Below are 20,039 nucleotides of genomic sequence, written 5' to 3'. Positions count from 1 at the left end.
TATGACATACAATCATACATGCAACATACAAAGCTTTGCAAAGTTGCAAAGGAGAAAAGGTGTTAGTTGAAGGACAGGAAGTGCTTCCATCTTTTTTTCTCTGCTACCTCCTAGTGGAAGCTACTTAAATCTATGGTGTCAACCATGCAACAGGACTGCACATGGGGTATGATATGAAATGACATCTTTACTAGTATATTATTTGTACAAAAGCTAAAAAAAGAAAACTTACCGGTAAAGAGGACGAGGTATTGGATAAGGGACAAAAGGTCTATGGGCCACAGCAAACACATACTCTACCAAATCGTGGAGAAGGTAGCGGTTAGGACTGCAAACAAAGCATACATAGATATGAGCCAGAAGCACCAAAAAAAAAGAGCACCTCAAACTATAGTAGGGGTAAATGTAGGCATTTGTGTAGCCGAGAACAATTTATTAAATATATATATATATATATATATATATATATATATATATATATATATATATATATATATATATATATATATATATATAGTATTAAAGGAAAAATATATTCTATTGACATGTAGAGCTCAAGTCATTTTACTGTTTTATCCTATGAGCTGGGACTGCTATGCTGATTGCACTAATTAGTGTGTGTATATATATATATATATATATATATATATATATATATATATATATATATATATATATATATATATATATATATATATATATATATATACACACACACATATATACACACACACATATATACACACACACATATAGGAGATGAATTTGTGAATAAAGCACATTGATTTATTTCACCAAAATGAAGGAGTGCGGGTCCATTTACTGAAATATATTATGAAGTCTTGACCAACGCACCACCATCTATACTTTAAATCCGGAAAGAGTGCGCTCACTGTACTGACATTATATACACATATATATATAATCCATAAATGGTGATTATACTGTCCTTCTAATAAATCTATGTTTACATGTGTCTATTTGCTTTAGCCCAATTAAACTGGTTAACTGGCAGGAAATCTGGCTGAAAGTCAATATACTGAGCCCATGTATACTGACGGCTGTTTTTAGCCTGAATTCCACCTTCAAGTGCTCAGGAGAGCATAATATTTTGATGCAGTATAGAACAGCAGACCACCAGGAACCAAACAAATGGTGGCTGCTTTCCTTTGTATAAATATCCTTTGTGAAATGTCTATTACTCTTCTGCACTCTCCGTATATTGCATATATATATTGTGTATATTTAGAGACAGGCTTGTCTCACTTGAGGCCCCCAGCCTGGATGTGGCCCTCTAAGAGATTTTTACTGCCCGAAGACTGATCAAGAGCCCCATAAACTGGACCCCATGCATGTGGTATAGTAGATATCTGCCCTATTAGATGGAAACAGTTAAACAGCACAGACTACAGAGAATAATGCCCTCCCTATAGGAGGCAGGAGCTTTTATACTGTTGATAGAACTATAAGGATACTTCTATTCTAAATATGTTTCTAAATAATTTCTTATAATCCACAAATTTCATTACTTTATGTGACACGCTAATGAAATCAATAAAAAAAACACATTAGTATACATTTAGCAGGTTATTCATATTGTTTGTTTTATATCACAGATATATTTTATTTACATCATTTAAAGAATGGCAAATTCTTAAACCAAGTGTCTTGGATAAGGCCACCTTTGGGTCTGGTTTGCTATTAGGAAACTTTAGAGTAAATATTGTAATCTGCTACCTTTCATAAACACAAATGCAAGCAGCAATGTATTCATGTGGAAAGCATGCAAGTCCTTGTACAACAGACCTCCGCACCTGCCCCACCGTCTGATGGGGGCAAAAGTGTTAAAACATGGGGGCTTGTTATTTTCCGCACTTCCCTGCCATTCATAAATGAATGACAGCAAGTCAGCAGTGTAGCTTAATAAGGGCGCTGCATATTTGTGCAGTCATTTGTCAAGTCTCAGTTTTACATCCTCAATAACTGGTATTGAGGCAAAACTAAATAATGCATAATTCATAATAAGAACAACTAAGCCTGCTGCTCATTGTTTTTTACTTCCTAGGGACATATCATCAAGCACATAAATAGTCCAGCAAAATGTGTCAATATAAAAGCCAAAAGTGTAACTCACCCAGCCAACGCATATGTTTTCCCATTGGATTCAGGATCATGGATAGCATTTAGAATTGCCTTGGCCACATCGACCACCTGAAATGATTTTATATTGTAAGTACAACTATAAAGTTTTTCACCTGCTTTATGTTCTGAGAAAACAGCATGGTTTTCTCCATGAAAAATAAGTAAACTTCTGGCTCTCACCACCTCATTTTCACTTAATAATAAAAAAGTTATTCTATGTTTTGAAGGGAAATAACAAAAGGCGTTGTGTCAAGGCTTCTAAGAACTTACTGCTATACCTGCTTCATTACAGAACCACTGACTGAATTTGTTCTCTTTGTTTTGTCTCATGTTTCCCATGATCTTCCTCCTATGGTTAGTCTGAAAATAATTTTGCAACCAGTGTTCTCCCCGGGTGGTTTTGGGTGGGTGCTTTGCCTGTTTGATTTTCCCTGTCCAGCATCTCTGTACCCGAACTTCACATGCATAGCTCTAGTATGAGCGGAAGGAAGGACCATGTTCTGTGTTTGTTAGAGCGCACAGTCCTACTGAAGTAAATTAAAACCAGGTATTTTGGCACAGGTAGAGAGGGGGTTCCCAGGCACATATTTATTTATTTTTCCTCACTCAGGCACTTTTTTTTTCCCTACGCCGCATATCTTTTTTCCAGGGAGAACCAACATGGTGGGGTGGAACTATGCATAGGGTCAAAGAAGGCTTCATCCACAGACAAATTCACCTATCTTGTGCCCTCAGCCCCAATGTGTTCAAGAGCTGCCCTGCCACCCATGAGCAGACTAGGCATCCTCCAGTTCCCAGTAGCACCCTATGACTTGACATGGAGATATTGTGCATCTACAGAAAGAAAATACAAGAATAGTTACTTACATAAACTGGTTGTTTAACAGTTTTCTTCCCAAAGGCAATGAGAGGCACTCCACCAAACCATCGCATGTCTGTAAGAAAAACACCCGATGTCATCCAAGAGAAATAGCACAAGCTAACAGTATACAATTAGACAGTATAATCAGGGGGAGAAATTGCACTCTCTGCACTAGAGACGAGGACCATCCTGACCCCCTCCGGTGTTGAAAAGGTAAGTGCCGTGGGGAGGGGTGGGGGGCAGGAAAAGGAAGGCCCAGGATCACCCCTGAGTATAATGCAAACTCACTGCTGCACCTGTCACAGATCATAGGATCTGCAGCACTGACAACCATAAGAAAAACTGGGAAAAGTCCCTTATTTTTCCAACAGAGAACCAGGCAACTCTAGAGTTACCCTGGGATACTCCCCTCCAGTGCTCCCCTTTATTTAAATATTTAGGAGTCACGCATGTACACACTGATCCAACACAATAACCTGGATCCTATGATAGCTGCATTATCTGCAGATGTAGAAATCTGGAAAAAAACCAAAACTTTCCTTAAGGGGAAGTATAAACTTGTTTAAAATGGTGTACCTGTCCAAGTTCTTATACCATTTCCACAATGCCAACCAAGATCAATATCCTAAGACAATTTTCGAAATAAATGTCTCATTATACCGTTAATTACCAACGCAGGGAGGGAGGATGGCTGACTTGTGCCATCTAATCTTTACCTATATTTCCTCGCCTCTCAAATCTGCTCCCTCTACTGGTGGTACAGGTATAGGATCTATTATCCGGAAACCCGTTAAACAGAAAGCTCTGAATTACAGAAAGGACATCTCCCACAGACTCCATTTTATAAAAGTGATTTCATTTTTCTCTTTAATAATAAAACAGTACCTTGTACTTGATCTAAATTAAGATATAGTTAATCCTTATTGGAAGAAAAACCAGCCTATTGAGTTTATTTAATGTTTACATGATTTTCTAGAAGACTTTAGGTATGAAGATCCAAATTAAAAAAAGAGCCATCCTCCAGAAAACCCCAGGTCCCGAGTATTCTGATTTAAAGGTCCCATACCTGTATCAACATGGTCCCTACAACCTGAATGCTACTTTGCAAGGTCTGGGGGGGCCTGCTGAACCTCCAAAGAAGGTCATAGGTCTTTACCACTTCTTGCTGTGCAATTATTACTTTAGTCAGATTACAGAACAAAGCTCTGGGGCGTTTACAGCTCCCTTTGTCAGTGGACTGGAGGTGTACAACCCCCCCCCCCCCGAAACATTGTTCTGTACTCTATGTGGAAAATCTGGCAAAATAAAGAAATAATTGTCACAGTATGGTGACGTGGCGTCTAGGAGTAGCAACACTGTATAAAGCAGCACGTATGAAGTGTGAGTAGTGCACCCTACCCATCTATACCTGCTAAACCTCCACAGCCACACAATGGCAGATATCGGTGACCTCCCCCTTACCATGCTGACATAGTCAAAAGTCACTGCTGTGACATGGACTAACTGACTGCCAGACCAGTGACTGTCAAGTAGCCTTGTTACCAATGTGTTTGACAGAGAGATTTCTACATACATTTTTGCAAATGATAAAAACAGGGCCAAGAACTGATAAACTTACAATATCAGCAGATGGACTAATCAATACTAGTGATTTGTTCTACAGGGAAAGGCTAGAAAACCTATACATTCACTGTGGGCCGATTGATTTGCAGATGCATCAGTTTCTTTGTTTTAATGCAGGAACAAAGCATAAAAATAAGAGCAGCGATTATTTAATTGTAAAAGTTCAGCATTTGTAGTATCCCCTTTTGAATGTTATAAGCATTTATATACACACATGGCTTCTACCGTGTGTTAAGTTTAGCTAAGTGCCAATGATCCAGATAATGAGGTCATCAGATGTGTTTTCAAACCAACACGGTCTTAACATTTTGAGCCATCAACTGTCTTTGGTGGATCACAGTAGAGATTTGCAGAGGGGAGCCTACAAGTAACAAAATGCACCCAAGAGATTGGCTGAAATGTTTAATACAGAAAATCTAGCTGCAGATAATAAATCAGGGCAACCTCTATGCATATCATGTAAGCTATAAACTATACTTTGAGGATACTACACAGAATAAAGCATACACTGTTGTATGAGGTTATATAGAGCTTTAAAACTTCAAGATGTTGCCCACAAAAATGTGAAGCTTTCAATGTAGGACACTGTTGAAACTATTTTTTTTAGATTTGGAAGCGTCAAGTACCCCCCTGCAAATTGCAATAGACAGGCAAAGAGCCCTTCTAAGCACTGATTAGCTAACCAAATTCTTTTTTTTGAAAGGTAGATTTTTATTGATTTTAATGCAATTAACACAAAACAAACAATTACAATACAGTGTCTGGTAGTATGTCATAGGAGTGATGTCGGGTCAAGTATAGATCCTATCCAATGTAGTAATTGGCACTCTGCATGTGACTATAGGTAATTTTATAAAGCAGGCCACATCAAGTTTAAATTACACATTGACTGAGTCACGGTCACAGTAATCCTCCCAGATTTTGTAAATTAATTTTATAAGGAGAAGAGCTCCATACACCAAAAGTCTCCAGAAGGTTAAAGGGGTGATTCACCTGTAAGGTAACTTTTATTATGTTATTGAATGGCCAATTCTAACCAACTTTTCAATTGGTTTTCATTATTTGTTTTTTTATAGTTTTGTAGTTAATTGCCCTTTTTCTTCTATCTATTTGCAGCTTTTAAATGGGTGTCGCTTACTCCCTTATAAAACACAGATGCTCTATATAATGCTTCACATTTATTGTAATTGCTACTTTTTGTTACTATTCGGGCCCTCTCCTATTCATATTCCAGTCTCTTATTCAAATCAGTGCATGGCTGCTAGGGTAATTAGCACCCTAGCAACCAGATAGCCGATACTGCAAACTGGAGAGCTGCTGAATAAAAACCTAAATTACTCAAAAACCACACATAATAAAAAATGAAAACCGACTGCAAATTTTCTCAGAATATCACTCTCTAAATCATACTAAAAGTTATCTCAAAGGTGAACATAGGAGAGTTCCTCCTATCCAGTGCACAATCACTGTTTTTTTGGCACAGAACATGAGCGTTCGTAGCTGAACTCTGGACACGTTGGTAGATAATACCCCGTCTATTACTCCTAGCAAACAGACTGCTGGGTCAACTATCTGTTGTGTGTCCACTTCATTTGTTAGGGTCTCCATTGGTTTAGACCAGAATTGTTGTATGGGGGGGACTGGACCAGGCCATGTGGGTAAAATTGATAAAATTGACCGCAGGAGATTTGCATCTTGGACAGAAGTCGTCCTGTCAGCTAACCAAATTCTTACTTGCATAATGGTTGAAGAATCTGTCTTCCCTGCCGTACATTTCTGAAGGCTTCATGATGATTGCGTCTGGGAAAGCCTCCCTTACAGCGGCCTCTCCAACAGCCTGAGAGTGAATCAGCAAAACATTGAACAGCTCTAATAAATGATTTGGCAACACAATAAAATAAAGGATTGGTCAACCAGTCAACAGTACCCTATAGGCTGCTTACAGCAGGTACAAACAACAATCCTACAGAGCAGCAAAAGCTCAGTTCTTCAAAATTTGCAACTCCCCAGAGCAGCTGACTCCGCTCAGTATGACTGCTCATTTTCCAAACAAGCTATACCTTTGCTGTGCTTCTTTGGGCAGTAGCCATACAAAGGACAAATGTCTGGCACATGATAGAGTTCTAATAATGCACACAATCACTATACTATAGTGTTAGGAAATGTTATTTAATCTAGCAATAAAAGTTGATAGGATATCTCGAGTGAAATGTAAAAATATCGATTAAAATACAGATTAACTGTAAATGTAATACAAAGTAATATAATAAGTTAAGTTGGAAAAAAAAGACACACCTTTTAACTCTATTTTAACCTGCCTAACTACTAGTTGATCCAGAGGAATGCAAAAAAAACCCCATTTGAAGCCTCTCTAATCTGCCTCAGAGGGGGAAAAAATTCCTTCCTGACTCCAAAATGGCAATGGGACCAGTCCCTGGATCAACTTGTACTATGAGCTATCTTCCATAACCCTGTAATCCCTTCTTAAAGCTATCTAATGTATAAGCCTGTACAACTGATTAAGGGAGAGAATTCCACTTCTTCAATGCTCTCACTGTAAAAAAAACCCTTACAAATATTTAGATGGAACCACCTTTCTTTTAATCTGAATGGGTGACCTCACATCACATGGAATGTAGGGCACATAGATAGAACAGCATCAGCACCACTAAGGAGAACTGTCCCTCAACAGATATATTGTAGTGTCCAGTCTCTCCCCTGCTCTGTTTCTTACCTTATTCCTCAGATACTTTGATGGGCTTTTCAGGTCAGCGTTAAGATGGGACATGTGGATGAATTTCTCTACTCCAGCCTCCCGTGCTAGCAGTGCAAGATCTCTCGGAATATTCACAAAAACATCTTCATAACTAAAATTCCTTAAGGTAACAGAAGGAAAACAAATTCATACACAATGAATACAAAAAAACAGTGAAAACTAAAATTAGTTTTAGAAATTAAGACCAGTCTGCCCTTATGGAATTTGTAGATATTATGACTTAAAAAAAAAAAATCAGACAGATAAGTTGCTCCCAAGCACATAATTGTGTACACTGCACTGCCATCTGCTGACTAATAAGCAATATAATATTTTAACATTTTACTGTCATTCTTATTATGACAGATATCAGGAAGATATACAATAACCAGCACCAATCACTATAGTAATCTATGTGGGCCTATGAATTACCAGTGGATATATTTTACACAAAAATATTTTCACAGGCAAACAAAACAAGAGAAACACTGCTTACTCACGTGATTTCTCATAGCTTGAGTTCCACTATAAAATGACACTGAAGCTGCCCTGAACTCAGTTGGGTAGTTTTGCTGATTTCTACTACACTATCCGACCATTTGAGCGTTTATGGAAAGTAGGGAAGCCGTATAAAAAGAAAATCCTGTGATCCTTTTGTGATCAGTTGACCATGTGAAAGTATAAAAAAAAAAAAAAAAAAAAAAAAAAAGAGCAGCACCTGCGCTTTACTTCCTGCTGTCTAATTAAAAACGAGACAGCAATGTGGTAGAAACTAGTATGCATCTCTAAGCATCGTGGGAACTCTGTAATTCTCCCATTTAGAACCAAGCCTTTAAACTGGATTCTTTGCTTTGATTCTTCAATCTATTCACTACATAAAGTACTCATCTTAGGTCTATTGCAATTCTATGACCCCCCCCCATTCAAACAGGGCGCATGAAGAACAATAAAGAGTGAACAGTTTTCTCTGTTTTTGGAACCATAAACAGAGCAATAAGCTGCTGACTGAAGTTAGATGCCATGCACTCAACCAATAGGACCAGTGTACCAGCTTTACTCCTATTTCTTCAAACATTTTTTTCTGTTTTGTTTGGCCTTAATTTTATTGTGTCCTGAGACAATTTGCTAGTTCCTTGTACTCTGCTAAGCTAAAAGTATTCACAAGTCTCAAAGCACATGGATAGTCCTAGATCTTTGCTTTTCTGACAAGGGATAAAACAAATCCTTGCCTGCAAGCTTAAAAAACAGCAACAATTTTAATGGGGAACGAAAGGCTGTAAATAAAACATAAGGAGTACTTTACCTTTAAGTTACCTTTTAGCATGCTTTTTTTTTTTTTAGAAACTCCACATTTAGCAACATTTCAGTTGATCATTATGTATTGTGTTTGCTTTATTTTACATTTTTCTTTTTACATTCTTCGGTGTTTAAAGGAGAAGGAAAGCTACGGAAGCATTTTATTGCCTATAGATTAGCTACAACAGTGCAAGCTAGAATGCTATATTTATTCTGTAGAATGTTTTACCCTACCTGAGTAAATAGCTCTAGAAACTCTCTGTTTGTTTAGGATAGGAGCTGCAGTATTAACATGGTGTGACATCACTTCCTGCCTGAGTCTCTCCCTGCTCTGGGCTCAGATTACAGTAGAGAAGGGAGGGGGCGGGGAAAGAGGAGCAAACTGAGCATGCTCTTGCCCAGGGCAATGAGGTTTAAGCTGAAGGCAGGAAGTCTGATACAGAAGCCCATGTGTACACAATAGAAGGTAAGAAATGCAGTGTTTCTTTTGACAGAGGACACAAAGCAGCATCACTTTGGGGGTTTACTGGTATATTTAGATGGACCTTTCTGATAAGGCCTACTTAGTTTTAACCTTTCCTTCTCCTTTAAAATGGTGGCCACTGACCACTCCTATAAATTGGAGAGCTGCTCACCCAAAAGCTAAATAATTTAAAAACCACAAAAAAATGAAGACCAACTGCAAATTATCTCAAAATATCACCTCCTACATTATACTAAAAGTTATTTACAGATGAAGTACCCCTTTAAATACAATGTTAGCACTACCCTGATTGTTCTGTAACGTTTTCTTAGGTAAACTTTGAGGGGAAAAAAATGCTTTTTTTCCTCCTTAAGTAATCAAAGATCACCTCAGATGCCACCCTGCAGAACTAGTCATCCTTTAGACCAAATCATCCTTTAGACCTCTAGTCTCAAGAGATAAAGTGCAGCATTTTTATTTTTCCCAAAAAGAGCACTTTCTGTACAAATATAATATGTGACAAATCTTTAGTTCCCCTTTAAAGAACTAAACCCTAAAAATTAATATGGCTAAAAATGCCATATTTTATATACTGAACTTATTGCACCAGCCTAAAGTTTCAGCTTGTCAATAGCAGCAATGATCCAGGACTTCAAACCTGTCACAGGGGGTCACCATCTTGGAAAGTGTCTGCGATACTCACATGCTCAGTGGGCTCTGAGCATGTGAGAATCTAAGCTTAGGGGTCGTTGCAAATTATCAAGCAGAAAATGAGATATGTCTGTAATATAAGATGATGTTACAGGGTTGATTATTAAAATTTGATGTTAGTTGCACTGGATACTGTGCTGCCATGTAGTACTTATCAGTATTAATTACAGTCTTATATTGTGACAGTTATATTCTATGTGTACTGTATATTGTGAGTTGGTCCCTAAGCTCAGTAAGTGTCAGCAGCAAAGAGCATGTACAATGAATCAGCAGAAAATAAGATGGGGAGCTACCGTGGCATCTTTGGAGACACAGATCTTTACTGCTAAAGGGCTGTGGTTGCACCTTTGAATAAATGAATCACTGAATCAGCAATCTTGGTTCTCCATAGTCCTATTTCTGAATTGTGAAGGGATGTGGTTGCCTTGGGCTGGTACAGAAGCCCAAAATATATTGTACAACATTTCAACCACAATTCTTTAGTTAAGCTTTACTTCTCCTTTAAAGTCTGATTCATTCCCTGGAGTTCTATAAATATAATATTTAAACCTCACAAATGTCTGACACATTTATTCACAAACAAATACTTTTTACGGGAAATCACACACAGAAGATGGGGAGCTACTGGGGCATCTTTGGAGACACAGATCTTTACTGCTAAAGGGCTGTGGTTGCTTTGGGCTGGTACAGAAGCCCAAAATATATTGTACAACATTTCAACCCCACTTCTTTAGTTAAGCTTTTCTTCTCCTTTAAAGTCTGATTCATTCCCTGGAGTTCTATAAATATAATATTTAAACCTCACAAATGTCTGACACATTTATTCACAAACAAATACTTTTTACGGGAAATCACACACAGTCTGCAGCCTGTCAGGCACGCAGTTTGACTTTACAGCATGACACATGGCCTGGCAGGAGGTTCTACACTAAACATACGGCTGGGACTGAATTGTATGGTTGCTTGGAGTCACGCCAATAAACAGCTTACTTTGTTTCCCACTCTTTTCCGATTAGGTTAATGACAACGTTGGAGTTTTCCAGGGCTTTTCTAATGGTGTCTTTGTCCTTTGCATTCCAGTCCTGAAATTAAAAAGAAAACATTCATTTCATAAGTTCTGAATTTAAAGTCACAAAAAACATTAGCACCAAATCCACAAAATAAATGTAATTTAATTTGTGGGCTACACAAAAGTCAACTTTGAGGGTATTCATCTGATTGCTCTGTAGTATAATGTACAATCACCACGGACAAGTATGGCAAAAATTTTTGCCAGAGGTGGGTTTGCCAATTATTACATGTGCCAAAGGAGGTCACTGGAAGACTGAATATTCCCAAAAATAACCTTAAAGGAACAGTAACATCAAAAATTAAAGTGTATTAAAGTAATTAAAATATAATGTGGTGTTGCACTGGTAAAACTGGTGTGTTTACTTCAGAAAGACTACTATAGTTCATATAAACTATGTAAACTTATCTAAACCAGTTTATAAAAAAAGATAAGCCCTGTAGTATGCAAATGGTATCCTTCATAACTTTTCTGTTATCTACTGTGTATCATGTACTTGATTGGCTGCCCCCATGGCTACACAGCTTTATATCAACTATAGTAGCGTTTCTGAAGCAAACACATCAGTTTTACCAGTGCAGGACAACACTAGATTATATTGTCATTCCTTTAAAACACTTTCATTTTTTGGTGTTACTGTTCCTTTATACCTTTACCCTTCCACATAAAGATATGCACTACTAGTGTAAAAGCAGAAATATCAGATTGCTCACATGGGCTAGACTTTTAAGGGGTCCATGCATGCCTGCATATTTGGTTGGGCAATTCTGACTAAACTACAAAAAAAATTGGGAGGTCACACTGCCTTATAAAGTAAAAAAACACTGTTTATTGAAACTTTGAAAAACAGGTGGCTGCAGTGTAATGGATGCCTAAAGTATTTCAGGAAACATCCCTTAAAGTAAAAGGAAAGGTGAAAACTAAGTAAGCTTTATCAGAAAGGTCCATCTACATATACCAGTAAACCCTCAAATTAATGCTGCTTCGGGTCCTCTGTCAAAAAAACCACTGCATTTCTTTCCTTCTATTGTGTACACATGGGCTTCTGTATCAGACTTCCTGCATTCAGCTTAAACCTCATTGCCCCGGGTGTGAGCATGCTCAGTTTGCTCCTCTTCTCCCACCCCTCCCTTCTCTGCTGTAATCTGAGCCCAGAGCTATGAGGGGGCAGAGAGAGAATCAGGCAGGAAGTGATGTCACACCAAGCTAACACTGCAGCTGCTATCATAAACAAACAGAGAGCTTCTAGAGCTTTTTACTCAGGTATGGTAAAACATTCTCCAAAATAAATATAGCATTCTAGCTTGCACTATTGCAGCTAATCTATAGGCAATAATATGCCCCTGTAGCTTTCCTCCTCCTTTAATCATAGCCTATGATTATGATGGGTGTTCCCTGGGAAAGACAGGGAGCCACAGACCCTCTTTTAATTACTAGGCTGAGCAGCCAATCACCTTGGAGGATAATCCAGTTTATGGCCAACTTTACACCAGTCCAGCATGCAGGGGACTACTCAAGCAGGCATAAATGAAGAGCAGCCCCATACTGGCGTACATGAACAGTTTAGATGGTGTTTTGTTTTTAGTGTCACTGGGCTGCAGTACCTCCTGAAACATATGGCCGCTCTATAATGATAACCTGTGATATTTAGATCTGGGCTTTGTTATCTTTTAAACAATGTACAAAGTTGAAACTCTAGAAACTACATCACGTTTCTTACCCTAGCTGCTATGTTTTAACAGGTATGTGATTCACTAGGGAACTTTCAGTTAATTAATAAAGGAAATACCTACCATGAATATTAACTGTCCCAGATCTCCCATTGGCCTAAGGTACATGATGTCATAAGGCTCACAACGATAGGGTATAACAACCTGAGAACCAACGCGCCCTGGGATTGGAACAAAAATGATGCTTTCAATTTAAAAACAAAAAAACAAGCATCTTCCTATTTAAACAAATTAGGTTAAACTCGTGATGATTGTTTTAGTGAACCAATATAAGCTAAAGATTGGCTGGAATATAAAGCTTATGCCTGAGACAACAAAAGCCAAGTATAGAACTAGTGAGAACTGACCAATTAAAGGGGTTGCTGCACTTTATGATATAGAGAGTGTTATTCTGAGAATCTGCAATAGGTTTTCATGTATTATTATTTGTGGTTTTTGAGTTATTTAGCTTTTTATCCAGCAGATCTTCAGTTTGCTATTTCAGCAATCTAGCTGCTAGGGTCCACATTACCTTAGCAACCACACAGTTATTTGAAGACAACCCTGGAATATGATTAGGAGAGGCTTGAATAGAAAGATGGGTAATAAAAAATAGCAACAACAATAAATATGTAACCTTACAGAGAATCTGTTATCAGATGGGGTCAGTGACCCTCATTTGAAAGCTGGAAAGAGTCAGAACAAGAAGGCAAATCATTTTAAAACTAAATTAAAAATAATGGGCAATTGCACAGTTAGAACTATAGAATGGCATGCTATAACATACTAAAAGTTCATTTAAAGGTGAACCACTGATTTTATTTGAGTAGAGGCTGGAGTGATAATTAGATGGTTAAAAAGATAAGTAATACAAAGTAACAATATTAAAGTGATAATGAGACTAAACTACTTTTTAAAGTATTAATGTACATTAAAAGTTACCTATAGGTCATGTTGATCATTTTTTGGTGAGCGGTTTATTTTTGTAAGCAATTGTTAGTTGAAGTTTCTAAACCTGACTGTTTTGCCAACCTGACTGTCCCATCTCAGCCTGTCAGAGATTCTAATGCTAACAAACTCCTGCTGCACAAATATGGCAGCCCCCTTATACAGGAACATGGGGCATCAGACAAGTAATGTAAAAGCATCCTGCAAAAACTTTATGGCAAAGTTATAAGTTGCTTTCAAAAGGCAATATTATGATAGAAGTAAAAAAAAAAGTTTAATTTCTGGTGTCAGTATCTCTTTAATAACATTGTAGCCTCACAGAGCAAATAGTATTTTGGCTGTCGGGGTCAGTGACCCCCCAATGCAAGTTGGAAAGAGGCAGAAGAAAAGGGCGAATAATTCAAAAAAGGTAAGAGGGATCACAATTTCAAAAGTTTTTGAATTCGAAAATTCACTTCGATCCTTAGTAAATGGGCCCCATAATTCTAAGCAACTTTCCAATGTACAGTTAATACAAATTTTCAGTGCTTTTAAAGATATTTGTAAAAACAATTGCTATTGAAAGCAACATTTGGGGACAGAAACATTTCAATACATATACAAATAACTTACCACACCATACAAAATTTGTAATGAATATATATTGCAAAGTTGCTTAGAATTATGTTTTTGTTAATTAGGAAAAAAATATTTTTTGAGTTGACATTCCCTTTAAAGCAATATTGCTCAATAAAACTTTTCCGCAGCTCCCCAGGGCCCTTGGCTTTATTAAAATGCAAAATCTTCCCATGAGAATTCCACATCTACTTTGTGCTATTCTAACAGACTGAGCAGGTGAAGCCCAACCACACACTTTGATGACTTTGACAGTTTAGTGAACGGGCTGAACCACTGGACTGCTGTAGAGCTCCCCCTTACTCATTGCCAACTATAGCAACATGCATATTTTCAACAGTCAAACCACCTGTTTAATAATGAATTACACATTTAAAAGCAAATTTTAGCACAAATGACAAAACTGCACCACCCATGGATAAAATGTTGTCCCTTTTTGTTAAATGTTTTGTGGCACAGGCTAGTGTAATAAAATGAAGGGTGTGTAGGATAAAACTACTGTTGTGTTCAATATGTTACCCAGTCTGTTGACAAGATATCGGCCAAGAAAGCCTGTTGCGCCGAAAACTGTAGCGACGACTCCACTGTTAGCAGAGCGACCAGGTTTCCCGTGTGGAATAACAGCATGGTGGACTTTCCTCTGCTGCAGGACAATGGGAAGACATGTCACCATGGATTTGACCTGGGGACCTAGAAAAATAAAGCAAAAATTCAAACCAGAACAGCAACTCAACCAGGAGACTTCTGCTTCATGTAAATAAACCATTTTCATTGTAGTATGTGCCTTTGGGTAATCATAAATAGAAAATTGCCATTTTAAAAAATAATGGCTGTCCCCTGGGATCATACAATTCACGGTGCACACAAACATACCAAACAAACCATGCTTGTTAGGTCACATGAGGCAATTAACAGACAGAGTTCTCTCTTTTGCTTCAACACTTCTTCCTGTTACAGTTAGAATTGTAGTATTTCTGGTCAGGTGATCTCTGAAGCAGCACACAGACCATCATGAAATAGTGGTTCAAGGCAAGAAAAGGGCAAGATTTACTTAAATATAAAGTAGTTTAACAGTTTAACAGTATAACAGTTTGGTAAGATTCTTTAATATGCAACTTAATATGATGTAAACTATCTGTTGCTTAAAGGAAAACTATACCCCCCAAACAATGTAGGTCTCTATAAAAAGATATTGCATAAAACAGCTCATATGTAAAATCCTGCTTCATGTAAATAAACCATTTTCATAATAATACACTTTTCTAGTAGTATGTGCCATTGGGTAATCCTAAATAGAAAATTGCCATTTTAAAAAATAAGGGCCGCCCCCTGGGATCGTAGGATTCACTGTACTAACAAAGATACCAACAAACTATACATGTTAGGTCACATGAGCCAATTAACAGACAGAGTTGTGTCTTTTGCTTCCTCACTTCTTCCTGTTACAGTTAGAGTTGAAGTATTTCTGGTCAGGTGATCTCTGAGACAGCATACAGACCATCACGAAATGGTGGCTCAAGGCAAGAGATGTAAAAGGGCAATATTTACTTAAATATATATTCCAGTTTGGTGAGATTCTTTAATATGCCACTTAATATGATATGAACTATCTGTTGCTTAAGTGTTCATTTTGGGGGTATAGTTTTCCTTTAAGTGTTCATTTTGGGGGTATCATTTTCCTTTAACCTAATCCTAGAGAAGAGTATGGCCAAGCCTACAGATTAATTTTGAGGGGCCAATTGTATTCTGATCCAACACTACCGCCAGTCTATTTTGTGCATGCACTTAAATTACTTTCATAAACAGTACCATTTTATTTAATCTTGTGTGTTTTTTTTAGGCTGGCTTACATGGTGAGTGGTGATGCACAGGTCAGCCTTTCCCTACCCTAATTTGACCTGTGATAGACCAGATTTATAAACCAGAGTCAGCCCCGTCTCCATCAATGCCATCACTGGAGCGGACAGGGCAAGCGCAAATATATAAGAACCTCTGCTACGTCATTGAGTTTGTGCCAGCATGGTTTTATGCTTAATAGATTTTGCCAGACTAACTTAATTTCTTTTTATGAGAATGTAAGTAGAGACCTCGATTCTGGGATGGCAGTGGATGTGATTTACTAAGACTTTGCTAAAGCATTTGATACAGTGCCACACAAAAGGTTACTGGTTAAATTAAGGAATGTTGGCCTGGAACATAGTATTTGTACCTGGATAGAGAACTGGCTAAAAGATAGACTACAAAGACTGGTGGTAAATGGAACATTTTCTAATCGGACCAGTACTGTTAGTGGAGTACCGCAGGGCTCTGTACTAGGTCCCTTGCTTTTCAACTTGTTTATTAATGACCTGGAGGTGGGCATTGAAAGTACTGTTTCTATTTTTGCAGATGATACTAAATTGTGCAGAACTATAGGTTCCATGCAGGATGCTGCCACTTTGCAGAGTGATTTGTCTAAATTGGAAAACTGGGCAGCAAACTGGAAAATGAGGTTCAATGTTGATAAATGCAAGGTTATGCACTTTGGCAAAAATAATATAAATGCAAGTTATACACTAAATGGCAGTGTGTTGGGAGTTCCCTTAAATGAGAAGGATCTAGGGGTCTTTGTAGATAACATGTTGTCTAATTCTGGGCAGTGTCATTCTGTGACTACTAAAGCAAATAAAGTTCTGTGTTGCATAAAAAAGGGCATTAACTCAAGGGATGAAAACATAATTATGCCTCTTTATAGGTCCCTGGTAAGGCCTCATCTGGAATATGCGGTGCAGTTTTGGACTCCAGTCCTTAAGAGGGATATAAATGAGCCGGAGAGAGAGCAGAGACGTGCAACTAAATTGGTTAGAGGGATGGAAGACTTAAATTATGAGGGTAGACTGTCACGGTTGGGGTTGTTTTCTCTGGAAAAAAGGTACTTGCGAGGGGACATGATTACACTTTACAAGTACATTAGAGGACATTATAGACAAAAAGCAGGGGAACTTTTTACCCATAAAGAGGATCACCGTACCAGAGGCCACCCCTGTAGACTAGAAGAAAAGAACTTTCATTTGAAACAACGTAGGGGGTTCTTCACAGTCAGGACAGTGAGGTTGTGGAATGCACTGCCGGGTGATGTTGTGATGGCTGATTCAGTTAATGCCTTTAAGAATGGCTTGGATGATTTTTTGGACAGACATAATATCAAAGGCTATTGTGATACTAAGCTCTATAGTTGGTATAGGTATGGGTATATAGAATTTAATTTAAAGTAGGGAGGGGTGTGTGTATGGATGCTGGGTTTTCATTTGGAGGGGTTGAACTTGATGGACTTTTGTCTTTTTTCAACCCAATTTAACTATGTAACTATTAAAGGGGCTTGGACTACATGGGGAAATTAGAAAGTAGCTGGGCTGGAGGCCAGCTAAGCTGGCCATAGACGCAACGATCCAATCATACGAATTGTGGATTCGTACGATTTTCGGACTGTGTGTGGAGAGTCCCGACATTTTTCGTCCAGCAGAGATCGGTCGTTTGGTCGATCGGACAGGTAAGAAAATTTCTGTCGCCTGCCGATAATATCTCTGCATGTATTGCCGATCGTCTGATTTTCAGTGGGAGACTGTCACTAGCTTTGTCAGACATAACTATCGTACGATTGCTGTCAGAGGTAGAACATTGGCTGATATGTTCTTTTCTACCTTATTTGATCGGAATGGTAAGACTTTGATCTGAACGGTTAGTGTCAGGTCGGGAGATGGGAAAGTCCGATCGTACGTTGATTCGTACGATCGGAACTTTGCGTCTATGGCCAGCTTAAGGCCGACCAACCACCCATGGCATGCATTTGGAGGAAAGTGGTTGGTAACAGCCAGCAGACCCGCAAATAGTCAATGGCAAAATCTGCTCCTTCATATCTCTGCCTGATTTGGGAACCCACAAGATGGGCTAAATCAAGCTTATCAGATGACTGGCCCAGGGGCCAACAATCAGATCACAGAGCAGGCCTAATAACGAGACCACAATAGCCAATTTTTGGCCAGATATCAGTCATGCAGGATTTTCAGACGGCCGTTCCTGACGAAGATCCCTGTGGGGGATCGAAACGTTGAAAGGCTAACAAACTTTTTTGTTTTTTCATTACAAATCACGTGAGTGGCGCAACCTCCTTGCTATTGTTTACCTTCTTTGCTGGCACCCGGGTATTACCGTAGTGCACTATATATATATATATATATATATATATATATATATATATATATATATATATATATATATATATATATATATGTATGTATGTAACCAATAAGCTGCAAGCTTGGTCGTGAGGGGCCCGGTCTGCAGCTTTTGTGGGCCTGTGTAGGGTCACCTTAAAATTGTGATTTTCCCTCCCAGTGACGTTAGACATAAGAGCCACCACTAAATAAAAAACTAACGTTACAAATGTAAAAATGTCCATTGTCGAATAACACTTTGACAATTACAGATTTGCCTCTATGGGGAGCCCAATGTCAATGACCTCTCCTTCAAGCCCTAACCATCCTTGGCTACACTCGTGCAGACCTTACACCACAATCAGGACAGAGTTTCTCAAACTTGGGCTCACAATAGAAACTGTCAGCTTGATTAGTAGGAAACAGATCCCCGGCGGCCGGCAGCCGGCAGCTCGGTGCAGACACACACGTTATTATTTGCCTACGACATGACAAGTATTTCTCCCAAATGTAACAAACTGACATAAAAACTAGAAAGCAACCCCAGACCCTAGTCTTGAGCCCCGCTGTTTCACGTGACTTACGTGACATTGCTCGGGCTCCGGTCACCGAGCAGAAGGTAACAGCAGCCATCTTGCTTCCGAGCTCCCACAAACCTGCGCGGTGTACGGGAACTAGAACAGCCCAAACCTCAACGCTCGCAGGAGAACGCTTTTTCTCTTGCGCGCCCTCTGATGCCCAAACTGGTTAAACACATACACATTTTCTTGCCGTTGGAAGATCTTTCTTTGCAAAAGTGAATGGTTGTACATTTGTTAAGGTTTATAGTTCAAAAGGAGGTAAAACAAACTTTGACATAAACTTTATACTGCTGAAATGTTGCACTAGTTAGTGCTCCCTAGGCTTGAGTAATTACTGCCCATTCCCTCCCCATGGGTGGTGGGATGGGGAAAAAAATCCAACTAAATTGTATGCCTAGCCATTCCCCAACTCCATCCCAGACATGTGCAAAACACACCCATAATGCACTCACTCCATGCAAGCAGAGTCTGCTATTTCTATATGTGCCTATATAGAAAATAGATTCCCGCTCCATCCCAGCGCTGGACACTTGTGGGTAAATCAAAGGCAGAGCAGAGTGGAACTAATTCTCTCATCTACAACTGGAACAAGTGCACTGTCCTGAACATGTGACAATCAGTGACATTAGGGAGTGAGCAGAGGTTCTAAATACAGCCCTGCAAGCAAGACCTGTCCACCCTTTTGTGGCCCTGCAAATTAGATATTTGTTTCTTTGAGATCCTCCCTCCACCATGAGGCCCCTGAGTGGACTCCCCTGTCCCTCCCTAATAGCAGCGCCATCAAACTTTTGATTATGATTAGTTCCAGAATCCAGCCAACAGCAGAAGGCAGTCTGGGGTTCTGGGAATTGTAGCTCCCTGAACAATGATTTGGATGCTCACTAAGAGGCACAAAATCATACTCTGTAGTGGTCATTTATCCAGCTCCAGCTGGACAGGATAGAGGACACCTACCTAAACTGCTGAACTCCATTCTGGAGAGAAGAGACCTGCACTCATGGAGCACACAGTGTGGAGCAGGGTGCAAATGAACAAAAAACATGTTGGGTTGCCCCTGCTTATTCCCCCTACT

At 38.8% G+C, this 20,039-nt stretch overlaps 1 protein-coding gene across 1 annotated transcript in view; it reads right to left on the bottom strand.

The window, feature by feature from the left end:
- ndufa9.L (NADH:ubiquinone oxidoreductase subunit A9 L homeolog) overlaps positions 1 to 19,036 on the bottom strand; it is a 22,297-nt gene extending 3,261 nt beyond the window's left edge. The window contains exons 1-9 of the mRNA NM_001089230.2: positions 18,971 to 19,036; positions 14,713 to 14,883; positions 12,715 to 12,812; positions 10,843 to 10,934; positions 7,362 to 7,503; positions 6,362 to 6,464; positions 3,010 to 3,077; positions 2,135 to 2,211; positions 233 to 328 (exon numbers count right to left, since the gene is read on the bottom strand). Of these exons, the coding sequence (NP_001082699.1) occupies positions 233 to 328; positions 2,135 to 2,211; positions 3,010 to 3,077; positions 6,362 to 6,464; positions 7,362 to 7,503; positions 10,843 to 10,934; positions 12,715 to 12,812; positions 14,713 to 14,883; positions 18,971 to 19,019 (896 nt within the window). The 5' untranslated portion in view covers positions 19,020 to 19,036. The remainder of the gene's footprint in view (positions 1 to 232; positions 329 to 2,134; positions 2,212 to 3,009; positions 3,078 to 6,361; positions 6,465 to 7,361; positions 7,504 to 10,842; positions 10,935 to 12,714; positions 12,813 to 14,712; positions 14,884 to 18,970) is intronic.
- Between the last annotated feature and the right edge of the window lie 1,003 nt (positions 19,037 to 20,039).

This window comes from Xenopus laevis, chromosome 3L (assembly GCF_017654675.1).
Source record: "Xenopus laevis strain J_2021 chromosome 3L, Xenopus_laevis_v10.1, whole genome shotgun sequence".
Lineage (NCBI taxonomy): Eukaryota > Metazoa > Chordata > Amphibia > Anura > Pipidae > Xenopus > Xenopus laevis.
Note: the sequence above shows the minus strand (reverse complement) of the source record. Positions and strands in the feature narration are given on the sequence as shown.